General features: G+C 44.6%; 1 protein-coding gene across 9 annotated transcripts; it reads right to left on the bottom strand.

Annotated features, from left to right (window-relative positions):
• Positions 1-641: 641 nt before the first annotated feature.
• On the bottom strand, positions 642-12,629 carry GARIN1A (golgi associated RAB2 interactor 1A). 9 transcript variants are annotated; one of them, XM_054656260.2, is made up of 6 exons: positions 12,334-12,618; positions 9,055-9,464; positions 7,090-7,339; positions 4,786-4,904; positions 1,683-1,974; positions 642-1,115 (listed from the first exon to the last, which is right to left on the bottom strand). In XM_054656260.2, exons 1-5 carry the CDS (start codon positions 12,484-12,486, stop codon positions 1,779-1,781), a joined length of 1,128 nt encoding a protein of 375 aa, XP_054512235.1. In that variant the 5' UTR covers positions 12,487-12,618; the 3' UTR covers positions 642-1,115; positions 1,683-1,778. The 9 variants fall into 9 exon arrangements, with proteins under 9 accessions (XP_054512235.1, XP_054512234.1, XP_054512237.1 ...); XM_054656259.2 differs by having other exon boundaries at positions 1,629-1,974; positions 12,334-12,598; XM_054656262.2 differs by having other exon boundaries at positions 9,055-9,239; positions 12,334-12,578.
• Positions 12,630-22,406: the final 9,777 nt, after the last annotated feature.

The following is a 22,406-nucleotide window of genomic DNA, read 5'->3' as shown; positions in this document are numbered from 1 at the left end:
TGTCTCAAAAAAAAAAAAAAAGGAGTCATGGTGTTTTCCTTGTAAGTATTCCCTATGTGTAGAAAGGTTGGCCAAAGCTCCTGCCCCATTCCCAATACTCAAAGATGCCATGTCTTCCAGTTCACTTTCATTAGGTTCTGGGTAAGAAACAGTCAAATTAATCAGAATTTCTGGTGATGGGCAGTCAATATCTTCCTCACCATGTTTTCATTAGCAATGAAATGTTGTATGAGCCAGGGGAGCCTTCATAGCTTTACACTAACACAGGGCAATGAAGACCTAATTTATTCTTTTTTTTTTTTTGAGATGGAGTCTGGCTCTGTCACCCAGGCTGGAGCACAGTGGCATGATCCCAGCTCACTGCAAGCTCTGCCTCCTGGTTCAAGCAATTCTCCTGCCTCAACCTCCTGAGTAGCTGGGACTACAGGCGTGCACCACCACATCCAGCTAATTTTTGTATTTTGGGTAGAGACAGGGCTTTGCCATGTTGGCCAGGCTGGTCTCGAACTCCTGACCTCAAGTGATCTGCACACCTTAGCCTCCCAAAGTGCTGGGATTACAGGCAAGAGCCACCGCGCCCAGCCAAAGACTCAATTTCTTGCTTGATATAGTGGAGCAACACAAAGGAATCTTCCAGCTGGTTACCATCCTTCTCAGGATTTCTTTTATTTTGGGCTTGCAGTAGCTCAACCTCTATTTCCCCCTGCCCCTTTGAAAGTTGATTTCTCCTCAGAGGCCCTTTCCTCTCCTCAGAGGCCCTTTCCAAGCCAGCCTTGGACTGGCTTTCTTGGCTTTGCTTGGCTATTGTGTGGTTTCAATTGAGCAGACTGATATATGATTTGGATCTGTCTCCCTGCCCAAATCTCATGTTGAATTTAATCCCCAGTGTTGGAGGAGGTGCCTGGTGGGAGGTGATTGGATCATGGGGGTGGATTTCCTCCTTGCTGTTCTCATGATAGTGAGTTCTCACGAGATTTGGTTGTTTAAAAGTGCATAGCACCTCCCACTTCTTTCTTTCTCCTGCTCCAGACTCGTAGGACAGGTCTGCTTCTCTTTTGCCTTCTGCCTTGATTGTAAGTTTCCTGAGGCCTCCCCAGCCATGCTTCCTGTACAGCCTGGGGAACCATGAGCCAATTAAACCTCTTTTCTTTATAAATTACCCAGACTCGAGGCTGGGCCTGGTGGCTCACGCCTGTAATCCTAACCCTTTGAGAAGCCAATGTGACTGGATGGCCTGAGCTCAGGAGCTGGAGACCAGCCTGGGCAACGTGGTGAAACCCCATCTCTACTAAAATATAAAAACTTAGCCAGGTGTAGTGTGTGCCTGTAGTCCCAGCTCCTTGGGAGGCTGAGGCTGGAGAATTGCTTGAACCCAGGAGGTGGAGGTTGCAGTGAGCCATGATCGCACCACTGTACTCCAGCCTGGAGACAGAGAAAGACTCTATCTCCAAAATAAATAAATAAATAAATAAATAAATAAATAAAATTACCCAGTCTCAGGTAGTTCTCTGTACACACAGACAGTAACTTTTCCCACCTATTTTTCCAAAAACTGCTCCTGTTCTCAGTCAGTCCTTTCCCAAACTGGAGCCTCCCTATAGCCCAACCTGCAAAAATTAGGGACTCACTTGGAAGTTTATTGGTGGAAGTAGAGAAGCACCTTGTTGGAAACACCATCTTACCTCTCCCAAGGTCACTTGGCTCACAGTGGGAAAGGAGCATTATAAGAGGTGGTAGCAAGTACACGTATGCAAGGAAGAGCATGTTTTGCCTAGGTGTCAGGCTCCCAAGAAGTGCTCTCCTAGGTAACTGGCTATATGAACTTGTAGAAGGTGCTCATTCTGGTCCTCTTGTTCCCAGAGGCTGTGGCTCAAGGCAGCTCTCATGGGTATATTCAAATTGATTGGAGATGCCACTGGAGAGGGTATCTTGTAGCTGCTGCAGTTGTCTATTTCAATGGCAGTGTCATTGTTCCTGTTGGAGCCCAGGGAATTTTGGGGTTATTGAAAGCAATAGAAGAAAAAGAAAACATTGTTAAAATTTAACTTAAAAACCACTTTCAGCTGGGTGCAGTGGCTCACACCTGTAATCCTAGCACTTTGGGAGGCCGAGGTGGGCGGATCACTTGAGGTCAGGAGTTCAAGACCAGCCTGGCCAACATGGTGAAACCCCGTCTGTACTAAAAATACAAAAATTAGCCAGGCATGTGGCACACGCCTGTAATTCCAGCTACTCGGGAGGCTGAGGCATGAGCATTGCTTGAACCCAGGAGGCGGAGCTTGCAGTGAGCAGAGATGGCACCACTTCCAGCCTACGTGACAGAGTGAGACTCCTTCTCAAAAAACAACACAAAACAAAAAAAACCAACTCACTTTCTAATCATGCCTTTTTCCAGCTCCAGTGCTTTAAGCACATGTAGAAATATGGAAATGTGGGGCAGTGACAATATGCACACATGCAATAATGTTAAGGGCAACCCGAGGAGAGAAAGCCACAGAGGAGGAGGAGGGAGCCTGGAGCTAAGGCCTGCCCTGTGGAGGAACAAACAACTCTTCAAACCTTAAGTACTGCTTTGATGTGTTGAGAATATAATGTATTATGACTCAAAGACAAAATCCCGGGGACTAAAAATTTAAGATCAGAGAAGTGAGAGTGAGCTGGGCTGCCTGAGGGATTGCCAGCCTTGGTAACCAAGGGCTTGGGTTGTCACGTGGGGAGAGAGTCCTTTGTAAAGAGTTGCTGGCTCCTTTTCCTTAAGCTGAAAGAGAGAGCCTTCCTTGGACAACCCAGGGGGCTTGAGCTGTGGTTCTAGGACTCTGGGAGAAGAGTTGCTTCTGTGCCTAGGAAGCAAGGTCCTCCTCTCCAATGGCTGGTCAAAATATGAGAGGATGTTTCCTGAGGACCAGATGTGGACTGTATGAGAGAGAGAGAGAGAGAGCGAGCAAGTGTACACCAGCCTGGAGCCACTGTAAGCCTTACCCAGGAGGACTCCTTAAAGGGGATAGCTAGTGCCTGGGGGAGCATGGTCCCTGCAGAGCCATGGCCAGGGGCGTTGTAGGGGGGTGCAGTGTGGCCAGATGAAAGGGAGGTGTTGCAGTTGAGGGGCCAGAAAGGAGATTTCAAAGAACCCAAGAAAGCTCCTGGCCAGCTGTGATGGCTCATGACTGTAATCCCAGCATTTTAGGAGGTCAAGGTAGGAGGATTGCTTGGGCTCAGGAGTTTGAGACCAGCCTGGGCAACATAGCAAGACCTTGTCTCTACTAAAAATTTAAAAAATTAGCCAGGCGTGGTGGTGCATGCCTGTAGCCCCAGTTACTTGGGAGGCTGAGGCGGGAGGATTGCTTGACTCCAGGAGACTGAGGCTGTACTGAGCCAAGATCATGGCACTGCACTCCAGCCTGGGCAACAGAGTGAGACACTGTTGGAAAGGAAAGGAGAGGAGAGCAGAGGAAAGGAGGAGGGGAGAGGGGAGGGGAGGGGAGGGGAGAGGAGGGGAGGGGGAAATAAAAGAGAAAGAAAGAAACGAGAGAAAGAAGGAAAAAGAAAAGAAAGAAAGCTCCTAAGAAAAAAAGGTAGCTTTAAATATTAGGAAACAGAAAGAGAAGAGTGACAACCCAGTTCCCCCCTAGGAAAGGTCACCTTGATAGGGAGCCAGACTGAGGGTAAGAAGATGTGATAAGTTCAGGGTTTTGATAGTTTTCAGACATTAGATATTTTAATTTCAGAATTGAGGCTGCTTTTGCAATTTAAATGGACCAAAGGACCTTTTATATTCTCAGAGAGAGCCCATATGCAATGTAGCTTGCCCAGAAAGCCAGCTTTTATCCAGGGGCAAGAGGAAACCTTCTCCCACTGAAAAAGTTATGAAGGGCAGACAAAATAAATTTGCATTCTGATGATACCCTACAAGTTGCACTTGTGCAGCATATTGGTTGCACTATCTTGCTTTGAGTTTCTATTGCTTGTTACAGAAAGAGTCTAATACAATTATTAGTAAATTAATGAGACTTTGGAGCTACTGGTTGTTTCCCTTATTCTGTCCATTTTGCAGAAGAGGCTGGTGAGGACCAGGCGCAGTGGCTCACATCTGTAATCCCAGCACTTTGGGAGGCCAAGGTGGGTGGATCACCTGAGGTCAGGAGTTCGAGACCAGCCTGGCCAACATGGTGAAACCCTGTCTCTACTAAAAATAACAAAAAATTAGCCGGGTGTGGCGGCGGTCGCCTGTAATCCCAGCTACTTGGGAGGCTGAGGCAAGAGAATCGCTTGAACCCAGGAGGTGGAGTTTGCAGTGAGCTGACATCACGCCATTGCACTCCAGCCTGGGCAACAAGAGTGAAACTCTGTCTCCAAAAAAAAAAAAAAAGAAAGAAAGAAAGAAAGAAAAAAGAAAACTAAAAAAGAAGAGGCAGATGAGGCAAAAAGAACTAGGGTTTTACCCCAGGGATCCTTGTGAGCTTGGATTGGAAATAGTCAATAGCTAACTCCACCATGAGCCTGCTTTGTTAGCTTACACTTCTTTGAATTAATTTTCCCATCCCTCATTCCTTTTATTGAACACCTCTCATTAGAAAACACTGGAGTTTGCCTAAGAAGTGAATATTCAGATCAAAGAGCCAAAGACCTTGTTCTCAAAGGCAGGCTTACAATAAAATTGACAGAAAAAGCCATGTGCATGACTATCTAAAATACAAAGAATACAAAGAAGGAACTGAGATAGGTTCGTTGACCCCATGACTTCACACTGGAGGAAGGGATCTGGAGCTGACCCCACAGAGGACCCACCTGTCTGCTGTGAGCTGGGGCTTTCCTGAGAGCTGTGAGAAACTGCCACTGGTCTGCTCAGGTGCCAGCAGCACGAGGGGCTCGCTGGGCTGGGGGGATGACAGGAGGCTGTTTTCAGGCTGGATGGAGAAATTTAGCGTCAGATGGCTAGGTCTGCTCAGAGAGTTCTTGGCCTCCTCGGGGTAGAACTTTGAAGGGGTTTGTGATATTACAGTTGAGTTTCACACCCTAACCCTGGGAACCTGTTCCTTCAGCATTAAGTCCCGAGAATCATCCAACAAGAAATGAGACCCCTGGCAGGGTCACACCTGCTCCCTGGTCAACTGCAGTGGCTGCTCTGTCCTGAGTGCAGATCTGAACGTTCAGAGGCAGAGCTGTCAGGCTGTAAAACTGCTGACCTTCAGAGTCAATAACATACCTGAAGCACAGAACTTAAGTGAGAGGAGGAAAGCATTTAGATTCTGAAATCTGAAGGTTTTGAACAGTCCAATCTATTGGCCTTCCTTCCTGTGCTTCTACACCAAGCAGGACCTGGAAAGGCCTTATGTGTATCAAAGACGTACCCTAAATAAACCAAAGAGGAAGGGCAAATACTTGAGGAAATATTTGTAAAAACTTGTAAGGGTCCAAAATCCCAATGTATAAAAAGTTTTATTTTAGGCTGGGCGCAGTGGCTCACACCTGTAATCCCAGCACTTTAGGAGGCCAAGGTGGTTGGATCACGAGATCAAGAGATCGAGACCATCCTGGCCAACATGGTGAAACCCCGTCTCTACTGAAAATACAAAAATTAGCTGGGCGTGGTGGCGCACACTTGTAGTCCCAGCTACTCGGAAGGCTGAGGCAGGAGAATCGCTTGAACCTGGGAGGCGGAGGTTTCAGTGAGCCAAGATTAAACCACTGCACTCTAGCCTGGTGACAGAGTGAGATTCCATCTCAAAAAAAAAAAAAAGTTTAATTTTACAAATCAATTTAGAGAAACACAAGATTGCCAATAGAAAAATGGCCAAAGAACACAACAGACAATGCCATATAAATGGCATTAATATATATATATAAAAACAATCTTGTGTTATATATAACTACAAATACATAACAATGTAATGATTGTTACATATGTATATATGTATGTAACAATTGTTACATATGTATATATGTATGTAACAATTGTTACATATGTATATATGTATGCAACAATGCTGAAACTCATTGAAAATCAGAGATGCCACTTCTTTACCTATTATACTAGGAAATGCATTAAAACATTTACTGCTTAATTGTAATAAGATACACAGTAACATACTAATTTTTTTTTTTTTTTGAGATGGAGTTTCACTCTTTCGCCCAGGCTGGAGTAAAGTGGCACAATTTCAGCTCACTGCAACCTTTGCTTCCTGAGTTTAAGCAATTCTCCTGCCTCAGCTTCCTGAGTAGTATTATAGGGGCCTGCCACCATGCCTGGCTAATTTTTGTATTTTTAGTAGAGACAGGGTTTCATCATGTTGGGCAGGCTGGTCTCGAACTCCTGACCTGAGGTGATCCACCTGCCTTGGCCTCCCAAAGTGTTAGGATTACAGGTGTGAGCCACTGCACCCAGACTACAGACACTCATATGATTGGTGAGAGTATAATTTGGTATGATATTTATGGAAATAATCTGGCAATATGTGTTAAGAGCCTTGAAAATGTTCATGCTCTTTGAATTCTACTTCTAAAAACCTGAGAATATAATCAGAAATGTAGATCATACATATAAATGCTTGTTTTAGCATTATTTACAATAATAAGCAAAGACAGGCCAGGCACAGAGGTTCACACCTGCAATCCCAGCACTTTGGGAGGCCAAGGTGGGTGGATCACTTGAGGACAGGAGTTCAAGACCAGCTTGGCCAACATGGTGAAACCCCATCTCTAATAAAAATACAAAAATTAGCCAGGCATGGTGGCACACACCTGTAATCCCAGCTACTCTGGAGGCTGAGGCACAAGAATCGCTTGAATTCGGGAGGTGGAAGCTGCAGTGAGCCGAGATCGCGCCATTGCACTCCAGCCTGGGTGACAGGGCATGGCTCTGTCTCAAAAAAAAAAAAAAAAAAAAAAAAGAAACATTTCTAAATGTCTTAATATTAGGGACTGGTCAAATAAATTTTAATTCATTCATACTACTGAATAGAAATTATCAAAATGATATTTACAAAGAGCTTTTAAAAGACATGGAAACCTGTCTATATATATACACAGACACTTACATATATACTTATATATACTTATTTCTCGACAGGTCCCGGAGGGAGGCCCACTTACTGTTGTTTCTGTGGAGTTGGTGGGCATCTTGGACACCAGGCAGTGAGTGAATTCGATTCTCGGGTCTTTGGTGGTGATGGACAGGCCTTTCTGCAGAATTTTCACCAAGCGGACCCAGAATTGAAACACAATCTCTGGGTGTTTTTCGTGGAGCTTCAGATAGTAGATCTTTTCGGTCACTGTCCTAACCCTCAGGATGCGCTGGAGCCGGTCGTAGATTCGTAGCTCCACGTACTTCAGGGGGAGAAGCCTGGACATAATCAGGACATTTCCATGGGAGAGCCCGTGGTTTCTTTTTTTCTTTTTTCTTTTTTTTTGAGACGGAGTCTCGCTGCCGCCCAGGCTGGAGTGCAGTGGCGCGATCTCGGCTCACTGCAGGCTCTGCCCCCGGGGTTCACGCCATTCTCCCGCCTCAGCCTCCTGAGTAGCTGGGACTACAGGCGCCCGCCACCACGCCCAGCTAATTTTTTGTATTTTTAGTAGAGACGGGGTTTCACCGTGTTAGCCAGGATGGTCTCGATCTCCTGACCTCGTGATCCGCCCGCCTCGGCCTCCCAAAGTGCTGGGATGACAGGCGTGAGCCACCACGCCCGGCTGAGCCCGTGGTTTCAATCGACCATGTGGGTGCCCACCTAGAGGTGGCTCAGCGTCACTGGCCTCCTACCTCTCTGCTTGGGGGATGCTGAAGGGAGAAAGCTCATGTAATGAAAGTGGGGGTGATTACTAAGACTGACTCTTCTCCAATTTCCAGGACTTTAGTAGGAATACAGGTGTGTGCCAGTACACCCACCTAATTTTTTTGGTATTTTTTGGTAGTAACAGGATCTCCCTATGTTGCCTAGGTTGGTCTTGAACTCCTGGCTTCAAGCGATCCTCCCACCTCAGCCTCCCAAAGAGCTAGGATTACAGATGTGAGCCACTGTGCCCTGCCAAGATAAGTATGATTAATTCCGCTTTACAGATTTCGAGGCTGAGGCTTAGAGAGGCTAAGTGATTTGCCCAAGTTTAGATCTTATTAAGTGTGACCTGGAACTAAGATTTCCTGACTCAGTTTCTAGGACTCTTTCTCCCTATATCCTGACTTACTGTGTCGAAAGGGCAAGGAAAAGGATAGCTGTCTCCTGTATATCTAGTATTTTTTTTCAATCTCAGCATTTCATAGTCGTGTTTGACTTTCGTATCCCCACCTTTTCCTTGGAAACCCCCTCTATCTATATTGACAAAGAAACATTTCTAAATGTCTAATATTAGGGACTTGTCAAGTGAATTTTAATTCACTCATATTACTAAAGAAATTATCGAAATGATATTTACAAAAAGATTTTAAAAGACATGGAAACGTGTCTATATACACACACACATATATACACACACACACTTACACACACACACACAAACACACATTTACAGAAAAGGAAGCCAAGATTCTCAAAAACCAGGCTCGAGACAAGGACTGGGTACTGCCCTATCCCAGCACGAAGCACAGTGCTTGGTAAATATAGATACTAAATAAATAAGGTCAGGCGCGGTGGCTCACGCCTGTAATCCCAGCACTTTGGGAGGCTGAGGCAGGTGGATCACGAGGTCAGGAGATCGAGACCATCCTGGCTAACATGGTGAAACCCCATCTCTACTAAAAATCCAAAAAAAAAATTAGCTGGGCATGGTGGCAGGCGCCTGTAGTCCCAGCTACTTGGTGAATGGCGTGAACCCGGGAGGCGGGGCTTGCAGTGAGCCAAGATCCCACCACTGCACTCCAGCCTGGGCAACAGAGCGAGACTCTGTCTCAAAAAAAAAAAAAAAAAGATACTAAATAAATCGTTGCTAAACAAATGAATGAATGAGTTCTACAGGGTTTATGCACTAAAGAACACTGTCTTTTCTTTTGATCTAAAATCCAGCTACAAAGCAATGCATATCCCAGTCAATCATTCCATCCCTTCCCGCCCTCCCTCAAGCCTTTACCTGCTGAGGTTGATGACTGGGGCGTCACCAGGTGTGCTCCAGGTGGTAAATGGACCCTGGGGCCAGGTAACATTGGCCATCAGGAGGACATTGGGGAGTGGCAGGGAGGGCACCGAGGAGGTCACCCCGAGGATCACGGTGGCAGACCCTTCACAGACATCTCTCCAGTTCCCGGGCTTAGTGACCTGGAAATCAGCCTCAGGCACATGGGTCAGAAAGGAGCAGAAAACAAGGGGTGGAAGAATACAGATGCTGGAAAGTGGCACATCATCTTGGGGGCAGGTGTGCACACACTGGGCTGGGCCCTGACCTGCTATTGATCCTTTTCGTTGGTCTCCCCAAATACACTTTAAGGTCCTTGGCTGCAGGAACCCTGTGTCATTCTTCTCTGGGTCCTCTGTTTTATCTAACTGTAAAAAGATGCACTAGCAAGAAAAAGCTGAGTGGCACTGAAGTTTTCATTCCCCCATCTTTGGGCAGGAGAAGCCAGCACTGGTTTCTAGTGGCCCAAAAGGGAGATTGTGTGAAGAAAGTCCCAGAAGGAGAGGAAAGTGAGGAAAAAGCTGTTGAATGGGGAAGACCCAGACAGCTTGAGTTGAGGGAGGTTTGGAGCACTTCTCCCAGGATAATGGAGGGGCTATCTTGTTGCTGGGTCTTGAGTGGAATGAGGACCTATTCTCTTGAAGCAGAAGGCGGCCATCACAGGACAGAAAGACTGGATGCCCACCACTGGGCACTGTGTCTCAGCTAAGACACCCCCCACCTCACTGTGCACGGCTGGCAGAAAAGCACCAGAGCTGTGGCCACTAAGGAGCCACAGGGACCTGGGTAAGGAACATATGAGGAGGGACCCCTATGTTCCCAAGGCCAGAGGGCCTTCTCCCAATGCTCTACACTTTTTTTAGAAAATAGAGATGGGGTCTCACTATGTTGCCCAGACTGGTGTCAAACTCCTGGGCTCAAGTGATCTTCCCTTCTCAGCCTCCCAAAGTGCTGGGATCACAGGCACAAGTCACTACGCCCAGCCAATGTTCTAGACTTTGTAAAACCATCGACACCATTGCCCAGTCCTTGGTGGAACTGGGGATGAGGGAAAGCCCCAGGGATGACTGAAATGTAATTTCCCACCAGCCTGACCAGATGGTGTTCCCAGAAAAGTGAATTTTGATTTTGAAAAAAAAAAGTGACACTTCTTGGAGCCCTTGTTGAGGAATGAAATTCATATCCTCTGCAAAACACAAAGGGTTGTACACATTGAGAGTAAGTGCTCAATAAATGTTTGTGGGTAATGCTGCTTTGAGATGATGATAGTGATGGCGATGTGCAGGAAGGGGGAGAGAGGAAGCAGTGTAACTGTACTATAACAACTATAACTATAACTAATATGTGGGTTGCATCACTTCAAGTAAACTTTGGACTGTGTGCGGTCATTCATGCCTATAATCCCAGCACTTTGGGAGTCCAAAGCCGGAGTATCACTTGAAGCCAGGAGTTCAAGACCAGCCTGGGCAACATAGTGAGACCCTGTCTCTATCGAAAATTTTTTTTAAAAAAATCAAACTTTGAACTTTTCTGTGCGGGTCAGCCTCTCCCTAGCACGTTCTAAGTTTGCTGCTACCCAGGTCACTTAGTGTCCATTCAGAGAATCTAAACAGTTTTAATATTAGGCCAAAGAAAACAGCACTTTGGGAGGCCAAGGCGGGCAGATCATGAGGTCAAGAGATCAAGACCATCTTGGCCAACATGGTGAAACCCCATCTCTACTAAAACACAAAAAAATTAGCTGGGCGAGGTGGTGCACGCCTGTAGTCCTAGCTACTCGGGAGGCTGAGATAGGAGAATTGCTTGAACCCAGGAGGCAGAGGTTGCAGTGAGCCTAGACCATGCCAGGGCAACGGAGTGAGACTCCATCTCAAAAAAAAAAGCACACATTAAGAGAAGAAATTTGCAGCTGAATCATTACACCCAAATAGAAATGACTAGAAATTGGATCCTGAGACTGGACTTCCCATGTTACTGCTCTGTCTCCACCAAGGGTATGTTAGGAATGAGCTCACCCCAGGTTTGCCAGCTGATCACCCAACTACACATCTCCTGGGGCGCAGCAAAGGGACCGTGGAGTGGCAGGAGCCATAAACACAGCTCTCCAAAATCCGGGGACTCCATTAGGGAGTAGCTCGCTGCTCTGTGAAGAGTCTCCAAATTAAGCCCAAGACCCACCTCAAACTGTTCCCACCTTCTCTCCTATAACCCCTGGCTACTTTCCCACTCCATTTGAATGGGTCTGTGTCTTGCAGACCTTGCATTCCAGCCTCCCTGCCTTTCCTTAGGTACTTTGAAGCCCCTCTGTCTGGGATATCCTCCCCGCTGCTCTTCCACTTACCAAAATCTCAGCAGTCTCTCAAAGAATGGCTTAAGACCCTTCTGGAAAGCCTTCTTCAACTGCCAAAGTCCAGAGAGAATGCCCTGAATGCCCCCAGCACCTGCTCTCTGCAGTCATGCCTGGTGCATCAGTTGGCCCAAGCTCTCTGACATAGAGCTTGCTTAGACAGTTACCAAATAACAGGTAAACCAAACTCATAGGCTTCCTGGCCAGGGACACTCTGATCTTTCTCTGCACCTCCTGCCCTGCACTCAGTAGATGTTTAGTGTGTGCTTACTGGCTGATTAACTGGTTATGCTCTCCTGCGCAGGAGCACAGGTTCAGGCTAGACCGCTAGAGGGAGGCAGGCAGCACCCGCGTTAAGACTTGATACTTATGAAAACGACCACCTTCCACTCCCAGTGGCCCCATCCCAGGCTCACTTCCATTGGTCATGTCACCACCATCCTTTTAGGGAATGGTAGGATCTGGGCAACACCTATTTACCCAGTGTCTTTGCTTTCAAACAAGGCTGTTTCTAAACCATCCCAGAGTGAGGAGGATGGATTTCAGAGCAGAGTTTCTAACAGCAACCTTCATTCCCTGTAACCATCCACTTTGGACAAGTGGCCCAGAAAGGGCCTGTGAACCCTGCCTGGAGACTGAGCTCTGATCTCTCATTTGTAAAGCATAAATCAATCTCCCTAGAACAGATGACCTGCAGGTAGCTCTATCATACGGTAGGCACAAATGGAGGTGAACTTGGGACCCAGACCTTCTGGTTTTCTCTAGCTTTGGTGGCTTCTTTGTCCCCCCGCCCCCCCACCCCCCCACCAGGGCTTTAAAAGGCCACAGCATCTCCTAACCAACCCCTGGGAACAGGTTTTGGAAACAGACCCTGTCTGTTTCCAGGGTACCTGGATAAAGTTGCTTTCAAACACCACCGAGTTGGAGAACAAATTGAATTCTGGAGAATGAATCAGTTGACAAAGAAGGCCATTTTCCACCCCAAGTTCCACTCCAGGGCCTGGTTCCCTGACCTCAGGTTGGAGGCCCCTGATTTTACTCATTGGTTCTTGGTAAGAATGGGCTTGGGAACATTTCTGGGGCTCCACACCGACCCAGCCCAACGCCAGGATGTTGATGTGATCTGCCCCCACCTCCCCAGCATTTCCTCCCCATTTACTTACGGGCTGTCCACCAGGGCTGGGAGGGCCTGTCAGCTCACAATGGCAGGAATGACATCAAGGAATGTGATGGTGACAACAGAAAAGGGAAAAAAAAAAAAAAAAAAAGAAGAGGAAGGACAGAGGATGTGCCAGGCTCTTTTCTCCCTCTTTCCACCAACTACAAACCAGCAGTAATGCAGCCTATTCCACTTTGTAAACATTCAGCCTTACCCCAAATGGGAAAAATGACCCTCCCAAAGTTATGCCAAGGCAGCAGTGAGCTGGCCACATGCAAGGAAGGCTCTCGGGAACACACAGGCTTTAATCCTCTTGCCTCCCAGTGAAGCCCCTCACCAAACTTCCATGGGACTTGTTCACCTGCCCAGGGAAGTCTAAGGATAGGAAAAAGGGAGTTCATCTTCCCTACCCCATCTCATGGAGAAAAGGAGATTTTTTTTTTTTTTTTAAAGAAATGGACACCTGTTAACTAAACTGAGAAGCTTATTTATTTGGAAACAGTGGGCAAAGGAGAAGGCAGTGGCACAGTTGTATGCTGGAGCCAGACCAAAACAGGTCACGAGAGCTGGTTGTTACATTTTCAGGAATGCTACAAACCAGTTGTTAAACACAGCAATTATTAAAACTTTTTTTTTTTTTTTGAGACAGAGTTTTGCTCTTGTTGCCCAGGCTAGAGTGCAGTGGCGTGATCTCGGCTCACCACAACCTCTGCCTCCCATCTCCAAGCAATTCTCCTGCCTCAGCCTCCCGAGTAGCTGGGATTACAGGCATGCACCACCACACCCGGATAATTTTGTATTTTTAGTAGAGACAGGGTTTCTCCATGTTGGTCAGGCTGGTCTGGAACTCCCGCTCTCAGGTGATCCACCCGCCTCGGCCTCCCAAAGTGCTGGGATTACAGGTGTGAGCCACTGTGCCCAGCCTTTAAAACTTAAATGATATAAACTTGGCTAGGCTTGGTGGCTCATGACTGTAATCCCAGCACTTTGGGAGGCCGAGGTGGGTGGATGGCCTGAGGTCAGGAGTTCGAGACTAGCCTGGTCAACAGGTGAAACCCCGTCTCAACTAAAACTACAAAAATTAGCCAGGTGTGGTGGTGGGTACCTGTAGTCCAGCTACTTGGGAGGCTGGGGCAGGGGGATCGCTTGAATCCGGGAGGTGGAGGTTGTAATGAGCCAAGATGGTGCCACTGCACTCCAGCCTAAGCGACAAAGCAAGACTCTGTCTCAAAAAAAAGAAAAGAAAAGAAACAGTATACAGTGGTGGGCTGCTGCATATCTCTTCCCAGGGTGTGTTCGGGAACTTCATCTTGTTAGCTAGCTTGAAATCAGCAAGTGCTACAAATCAGGGTTTGATTTATTGTTCTGTTGATTGTCTAAACTAAAGTGATAGAGAAAATGTTAATTATGCAGATTAAACTTAAAGATGTGTCTGTAGCTATTATATTTTGGGCATAGAAAAATCTGAGAAAATAGCCTTCCAGTATTTGAAGACTTACCTAATTTAGCGAAGAAGTTGCCCACGTCATTGACAAATGAGTAAAGTTCCAATACACAACTTTGTTATTTCACTTTTGCCTTGCTCATTAATGTAAATCAAAATATCAACCAATATTCATGTCAGAACTATACTTGCTTGTCAGTTGCAATCATAGGTTGGCTAGAAATATCAGCGTTTGACAAAAATCAACAAAAGCTTTTGGTAAGAATCAACTGGTCATATGAAATTTACAATAAAGAGTATTATAAGGCCAGGTGCAGTGGCTCACGCCTGTAATCCCAGCACTTTAGGAGGCCAAGGTGGGTGGATTGTTTGAACTTAGGAGTTCAAGATCAGCCTGGGCAATATGGTAAAACCTCGTCTCTACAAAAAATACCAAAATTACCCGGGTGTGGTGGCACACCCTGTGGTCCCAGCTATTTGGGAGGCTGAGGTGGGAGGATCACTTGAGTCCAGAAGGCAGAGGTTGCAGTGAGCAGAGATTGTGCCACTGCGCTCCAGCTTGGGTGACAGAATGAGACTCCCATCTCAAAAAAAAAAAAAAAAAGGGATCCTAAAATTGTATATTTAAAAAGAGAAACAGGGCTAGGTGCAGTGGTTCACACCTGTAATCCCAGCACTTTGGAAGGCCGAGGCGGGTGGATCACCTGAGGTCAGGAGTTGGAGACCAGCCCGACCAACATGGTGAAACCCCATCTCTACTAAAAATATAAAAAATTAGCCGGGCGTGGTGGCAGGCATCTGTAATCCCAGCTACTCGGGAGGCTGAGGTAGGAGAATCACTTGAACCTGGGAGGCAGAAGTTGCAGTGAGCTGAGATCACACCATTATTGCACTCCAGCATGGACAACAAGAACAAAACTCCACCTAAAAAAAAAAAAGAAAGAAAAAAGAATCCAACATCAGATCACTTCCCAGTTGGATGTATGAAAATTGGCACTTCTGGCTGGGTGTGGTGGCTTACACCTTTAATCCCAGTACTTTGGGAGGCCAAGGAGGGAGGATCACGAGGTCACGAGTTTGAAACCAGTCTGGCCGATATGGTGAAACCCTGTCTCTACTAAAAATACAAAAATTAGCTGGGTGTGGTGGCATGCGCCTTTATTCCCAGCTACTCAGGAGGCTGTGGCAAAAGAACCATTTGAACCCGGGAGGCGGAGGTTGCAGTGAGCCAAGATTGTGCCACTGTACTCCAGCCTGGGCCACACAGTGAATCTCTGTCTAAAAAAAAAAAAAAAAAGAAAGAAAGAAAAAGAAAATCGGCACTTCTTTTTCCATTCCAGGCATCAGTGAGGTAGGTGTAAGAGCTGGTGTTCAGCAGTGACCCTATTGTTTTTGTGGTGGGGGCCTTTGCCTAGAGCAAGGTCAGTGTGGAATATACAGAGAAAGATGGTGTCTAGCAGCAACTACCTCCTTTCTACTGCCCTCATCTGTGCAAAACTTATCACAGCCTTTGAAGAAATGGTGGGGGGTGCCACTTGACAGTAATAGGACATTATTCTGAAGCCAGAAGCTGTAGACATCATGTCCCTTGAGGCTATTCTGAGCTGACTGCTGAAGATGACCTTCCTGCACTGAGATTGTAGGATTTGGGGAAACCAAGGCTGTATATTTGCTATTGTTTATCCCATACTGTTCTTGCAAACAAAACAAAACAAAATAAAAATTTACTGGGACACCATTGCCGTGGTACCAACTTGTTCCCTTTACCTGCTATCTCCTATCTTTGGTACCGGACAAGAAACTTTCACCCAAGGACTTGCTCTTCAAGTTGCATCAAGTTGAAGAGGGATGAAGTATTAGTTATCCTTCTCAGAATGTCCTTCCTAGACTATGCAGGACAACTACCAGGCTCTCTTGCCTTGGTGCTTATTCAGCGAGCAAGCCAATGGGTCAAATCATTCTTTCACGTCTTTTAAACTCTCAAGACACACACCGTGGCTGTCAAGACACACATCTGCCTGTGACTGAGGCTCAATCTCCTAGCACTTCTCTTCTTATCAGGGGAGACACGTGCTTCTCACTGGTGTTTCCCTGAAGCTGTACCATCAGAAGCAGCTTATATCTTATTGGCTTATATCTTCCTAAGACTTGATCATTAGAAGTGGAAACTAACATTTATCTTTTTTTAGCATACAAAGTTTATAACACCAGAAATTCAAACCTTCAAAGTTGTTACTTTTGCTTTCTTATAATAGTACTCCCTATTCTTGACATGTTTTTCTCTTTTCCTTGTAAAAGAAATAGGAAATTTCTTTGACAATGTTTGCAGCATATAAACCAAAAATTCAGATGACAAGAACATCAGCATGACCCCAAGTGCTAGAGTACCTCATTTATTTATATGTTTATTAATTTTTAATTCTTAACCTCCTAAAGTCCATCATTTACTTTTGAAGTAGGTTTTTAAGTAAGTAAGACATTTACTTTTATTTTACATTTTACTTTACTGCAACATTATTTGCAATAGCAAAAGACCAGACGACTTGAATATCCACCAACAGGGCACCACTTAATTAAATTATGATACATCTGTATGATGTAATGTTAGGCCATTCATAAAAAGCCCACTTTATATGTACTGATATAGAATGATCGCCAAGATTATTGAACTTTAAAAAGATGCAGAACAGTGTATATAGTATGCTAGCACAAGGATATATATCCATATATACTTGAACATGCACAGACAATTTTGGGAGGAGAAAAAAGGAAATGCTAACAGTGATGGCCTTAGGACGGGGAGGGGGCAGGGATTGGTATCTTTGGTGAAACAAAGACTTACTTTTCACAGAATACCTCCTTTTTTGTACTATTTGAAATATTTTTGTACTATTTGAAATATTTACCATGGGCATGTATTTCTTATTTAAATAAATAAACTTTAAAGGTGTTAAAGAAATTCCCTATGTGCAGCTCTACAAATATTTACTGAGGAGTAAATATACACAAAGTATGGTAGGTATTAAAATAATCATTACTGGCTCTAAGAGTGGTCTGATCAGAGTTGTGGACATGTAGATGACGCTCATTTGGAGATAACTGTACTTCTTGAGATAGAAACGTATTTAAAGAAATAATGGCTTAAAAATTTCCAACTGTAGTGACAACTATAAATGTACAAGTCCACAAAGCTCAATAAACCCCAAGCAGGATAAACACAAATAAATCCTTATGAGGCACATCGTAATCAAATTGCTGATAGAAAGAAAACCTTAAAAATATCCAGAGGAACCAAGATAAGAATTACAGCAATCTTCTTGCTCCAACTGTTGAAGCCAGAAGGCATAAACATCTTAAGATTGCTGAAAGAAAAAACTGCCAACTCAGAGAATTTTATATTCAGTAAAAATATCCTTTAAAAATAAAGATGAATGTCTGGGTGTGGTGGCTCACACCTGTAATCCCAGCACTTTGGGAGGCTGACGCAGATGGATCACTTGAGGCTAGGAGTTCGAGACCAGCCTGGCCAATATGGTGAAACCCCGTCTCTACTAAAAAGTACTAATAAAGGAGAAAGTTTATTTTAAATTAGTAGTTCATGGTGCATCCCTATAGTTCCAGCTACTTGGGAAGCTGAGGTGGGAGGATTGCTTGAGTCCAGAAGTTCAAGTCCCACCTGGCCTGGGCACCATATTGAGATTCCCATCTCTTAAAAAAAAAAAAAAAAATTTGAGGGGAACTAAAGAATTTTTCAGCTGGGTGCGGTGGCTCATGCCTGTAATCCCAGCACTTTGGGAGGCCAAGGTGGGTGGATCAAAAGGTCAGGGGTTCGAGACCAGCCTGACCAACACGATGAAACCCCATCTCTACTAAAAATACAAAAATTAGCTGGGTGTGGTGGCGCGTGCCTGTAATCCCAGCTACTCAGGAGGCTGAGGCAGGAGAATCGCTTGAACCCGGGAGGCGGAGGTTGCAGTGAGCCAAAATCGCGCCACTGCACTCCAGCCTGGGCGACAGAGTGAGACTCCATCTCAAAAAAAAAAAAAAAAAAGAATTTTTCAGACAAATAAAAGCTGAGAAAAATTGTTTCCAGTAGACCCGAACTACGAGAAACACTAAGAGTTCTTCAGGAGGAAGAAAACCACCACCAGATGGCAGCTTAGATGTACACTGACGTAACGACTAATGGCACTATTTTTTTTTCAACTTGCTCTTTTCTCTTAAACATATTTTTAAGATACTTTTTTAAGGATAGTCTTTCCATGGCACTAGTGAGACATTTTTAAAAGCCCTTTGTAATTTTAAGCCATTGATGTTTTGAGATTGTTTATTACCTCAACTTAACCTAGCTAATCCTGTCTGGTAACAAGAAAAAATTCTTGAAAGTAGAACTGCTGTGTGAAAGGATGTATATGAATTGGGTGCGGTGGCTCACGCCTATAATCCCAGCACTTTGGGAGACTGAGGTGAGATTGCTTGAGTCCAGGAGTTTGAGACCAGCCTGGGCAACACAGTGAAACTCCATCTCTATAAAAAATACAAAAAATTAGTTAGGCATGGTGGTGCATGCCTTTGGTCCCAGCTTCTTAAGAGGTTGAGGTGGGAGGATCACTTGAGCCTGGGAGGCAGAGGTTGCAGTGAGCCAAGATCACGCCACTGCACTCCAACCTGGGCAACAGAGTGAGACCCTGTCTCAAAACAAATAAATATTTTTTTAAAAAAAAGAGTGTATATGCTGATGGATACTACTGTGATGAACTTCATAACAAGTATACAAATTTAAATTTCCACCAACAATGTTTGAGAGTTTGTGCTTCTCATAAATCCACCATCTCAGTATGTCATAAAGCTTTTGAACTTATCAGGCTGAAAGTTTTTAAAATGATATCTCAATGTAATTTTAATTGGGCATCTCTTCATTTATCTCATTGGTTTTTATTCTATGAATTTTTAATTCATAACATTTGCCAATTTTTCTATTAGGCTATTAGTCTTTTTCTTATCTATTTTATAGGCAATCTTTTTATATTGGAAAGACTGAGTTGTGATTTTTTCCTAGTTTTTTATTTGTCTTTGAATATGTTTACTGTGTTGTTGCCTTGTGGAATTTCTTTTGGTAGTTAAATTTATCAATATTTTCATTTATGGCTTTTGGATTTTTGTATGATATTTTGACAAAGTTTCCCCATTCCAAGGTTATACAATCATTTCCCCATGGTTTCCTGAATGACTTTTACGGTTGTTATCTTTCTATTTAAGCCTTTAATCCATCTAGATTTTTTCCTGGTGTGTGATGTAAAGTCCAGAACCAATGTGTTTGTCTGTATTTCCCCAGATGGCTATCAATTGTCCAGTGTCACTTATTGTATAGGATGTTACATCTTTCACCACTGATTTGAGATTCATTCATTTAACAAATGTTTATCAAGTATCTACTATATATGGTAGGCACTTTCCTAGATGCTTGGGATAGATCAGTGAACAAAATAAAAAGGCTACGTTTATGCGAGGGGATTCCAACAATTAAAAAAGCACAATAAATAATCGCATAGTGTGTTAGGAGGTGGTCAGTGCTACAGAAAGAAAAGAAGAACAGGATGAGGGGGACCAGGAATGTTGGGGATGGATGTGGTGGAAGGCTGTGCTATTAAATAGGCTGGTCAGTTTAAGCCTCATTGAGATTCATGAGGACAATACCACCTTTCTCATAATCAAAAGTCTTAACAATAAGGGGCCAATTTCAGAATTTATTTTACATTGCTTTGATCTGTCTATTCACACTCTGGTACTACACTGTTTTAAATATTGAGGGTTTATAGTATTTCCAAACGTTACCAGGTTAGTTTGAAGGAAATAATGTTTTCTTTTTTTTTTTCTTTCCACAGGTGTTGATCTCATAAAGGAGATAATTTTTAAGGTATGAAATTTGAAATTTTTTTTTTCTTTTGGGGCACAGTGGCTCACTACTATAATCCCAGCACTTGGGGAGGCCAAGGTGGGTGGATCACCTGAGGTCAGGAGTTCAAAACCAGCCTGGCCAACATGGTGAAACCCTGTCTCTACTAAAAATACAAAAGTTAGCTGGGCATGGTGGCGCAGGCCTGTAATCCTAGCTACTCTTAGGGGAATCGCTTGAAGCTGGGAGGTGGAGTTTGCAGTGAGCCAGGATGGTGCCACTGCATTCTAGCCTGGGCAACAGAGTAAGACTCCATCTCAAAAAAACAAAAACAAAAACAAAAAAACTATGGAGTTAAACCAATGAATTTTTTTTCTTTTGAATAGCAAGGCATTGCATATTTGGCAGGTTTTTAAAAATTGTTTGCAGCAATAGAAGTAATTGTTTACAATTGGTTCCTGTTTCTGACTGGATAAAACTCATAGTAGCAAAAAGACTTTCACAATAACAGCTCCTGAAAAGTTGAAGTTGGTCATAAAATAAATTACTAATTTTAAATTCATAAAAGAAGTACCTGACTATAACTGCCAAACATGAAGGTATCAAAGTACTAATGTACTAATGTCCTTGTACAACTGACCTGTATCAGAGTGCCTCATTTTCAAAATTAGGACTCTCTCATATTTCTACAATTTCCAAATGCATTATCAATTTTTTCATTGTTTTTGAAATCCGAAGAATTTTTAACATGACTGTAAAAGTATTTAAGGATATTTATATCTTCAAATGTTACAAAATTATTATTATTAAAAACAAACATAAAATAAGGTAAAAAGGAAATGAATAACATTAATATCCACATCTAATCACTGGGATTATAAATTCACAGTGCAGGCCAGGTGCGGTGGCTCATGCCTGTAATCCCAGCACTTTGGGAGGCCGAGGCAGGTGGATCACTTGAGGCAGAAGTTCAAGACCAGCCTGGCCAACATGGTGAAACCCTGTTTCTACCAAAAATACAAAAATTAGGCAGGCGTGGTAGTCTACACCTGTAGTCCCAGCTACCTGGAAGGCTAAGGCATGAGAATTGCTTGAACCCCGGGAGGCAGAGTGCATTAGTCTGTTTTCACGCTGCTGATAAAGACGTACCCAAGACTGGATAATTTACAAAGAAAAGAGGTTTAATTGACTTACAGTTCCACGTGGCTGGGGAAGCCTCACATCATGGCAGATGGCAAGGAGGAGCAAGTCACATCTTACATGGATGGCAGCAGGCAAAGAGAGAGAGCTTGAGCAGGGAAACTCCTCTTTTTAAAACCATCAGATCTCATGAGACTTATTCACTATCACAAGAACAGTACAGAAAAGACTTGCCCCCATCATTCAATGACCTCCCACCTGTCCCTCCCACAACACATAGAAATTCAAGATGAGATTCGGAGGGGGACATGGCCAAACCGTATCATTCTGCCCCTGGCCCCTCCCAAATCTCATGATCTCACATTTCAAAACCAATCATGCCTTTCTAACAGTCCCCCAAAGTCTTAACTCATTTCAGCATTAACTCAAAAGTCCACAGTCTAAAGTCTCATCTGAGACAAGGCAAGTCCCTTCCACCTATGAGCCTGTAAAATCAAAAGCAGGTTAGTTACTTCCTGGATACAATGGGGGTATAGGCATTGGGTAAATATAGCCATTCCAAATGGGAGAAACTGGCCAAAACAAAGGGGCTACAGGCCCCATGCAAGTCCAAAATCCAGCAGGGCAGTCAAATCTTAGAGCTCCAAAATGTTCTCCTTTGACTCGTCTCACATCCAGGTCATGCTGACACAAGAGGTAGGTTCCCATGGTCTTGAGCAGCTCTGTCCCTGTGGCTTTGCAGGGTACAGTCTCCCTCCTGGTTGCTTTCATAGGCTGGCATTGAGTGTCTGTGGCTTTTCCAGGCACACAGTGCAAGCTGTTGGTGGATCTACCATTCTGGGTCTGGAGGACAGTGCCCCAGTAGGGACTCTGTGTGGGGGATCCGACCCCACATTTCCCTTCTGCACTGCCCTAGCAGAGGTTCTCCATGAGAGCCCCACCCTTGCAGCAAATTTCTGCCTGGGCATCCAGGCATTTCCATACATCTTCTGAAATCTAGGTGGAGGTTCCAAAACCTTAATTCTTGACTTCTGTGCACCTGCAGGCTCAACACCACATGGAAGCTCAACACCAGAAGGCTTGCGGCTTGCACCATCTAAAGCCAGGGCCTGAGCTCTACATTGTCCCCTTTCAGCCACAGCTGGGGCAGCTGGGATGCAGTGGACCAAACCCCAGGCTGCACATAGCTTGGGGACCCTGGGCCCAGCCCATGAAACCACTTTTTCCTCCTAGGCTTCTGGGCCTGTGATGGGAGGGACTGCCGTGAAGGCCTCTGACATGGCCTGGAGACATTTTCCCCATTGTCTTGGGGATTAACATTTGG

This window comes from Pan troglodytes, chromosome 6 (genome assembly GCF_028858775.2).
Source record: "Pan troglodytes isolate AG18354 chromosome 6, NHGRI_mPanTro3-v2.0_pri, whole genome shotgun sequence".
In the NCBI taxonomy this organism is placed as follows: Eukaryota; Metazoa; Chordata; class Mammalia; order Primates; family Hominidae; genus Pan; species Pan troglodytes.
This window is presented reverse-complemented; position numbering and strand designations above follow the sequence as displayed.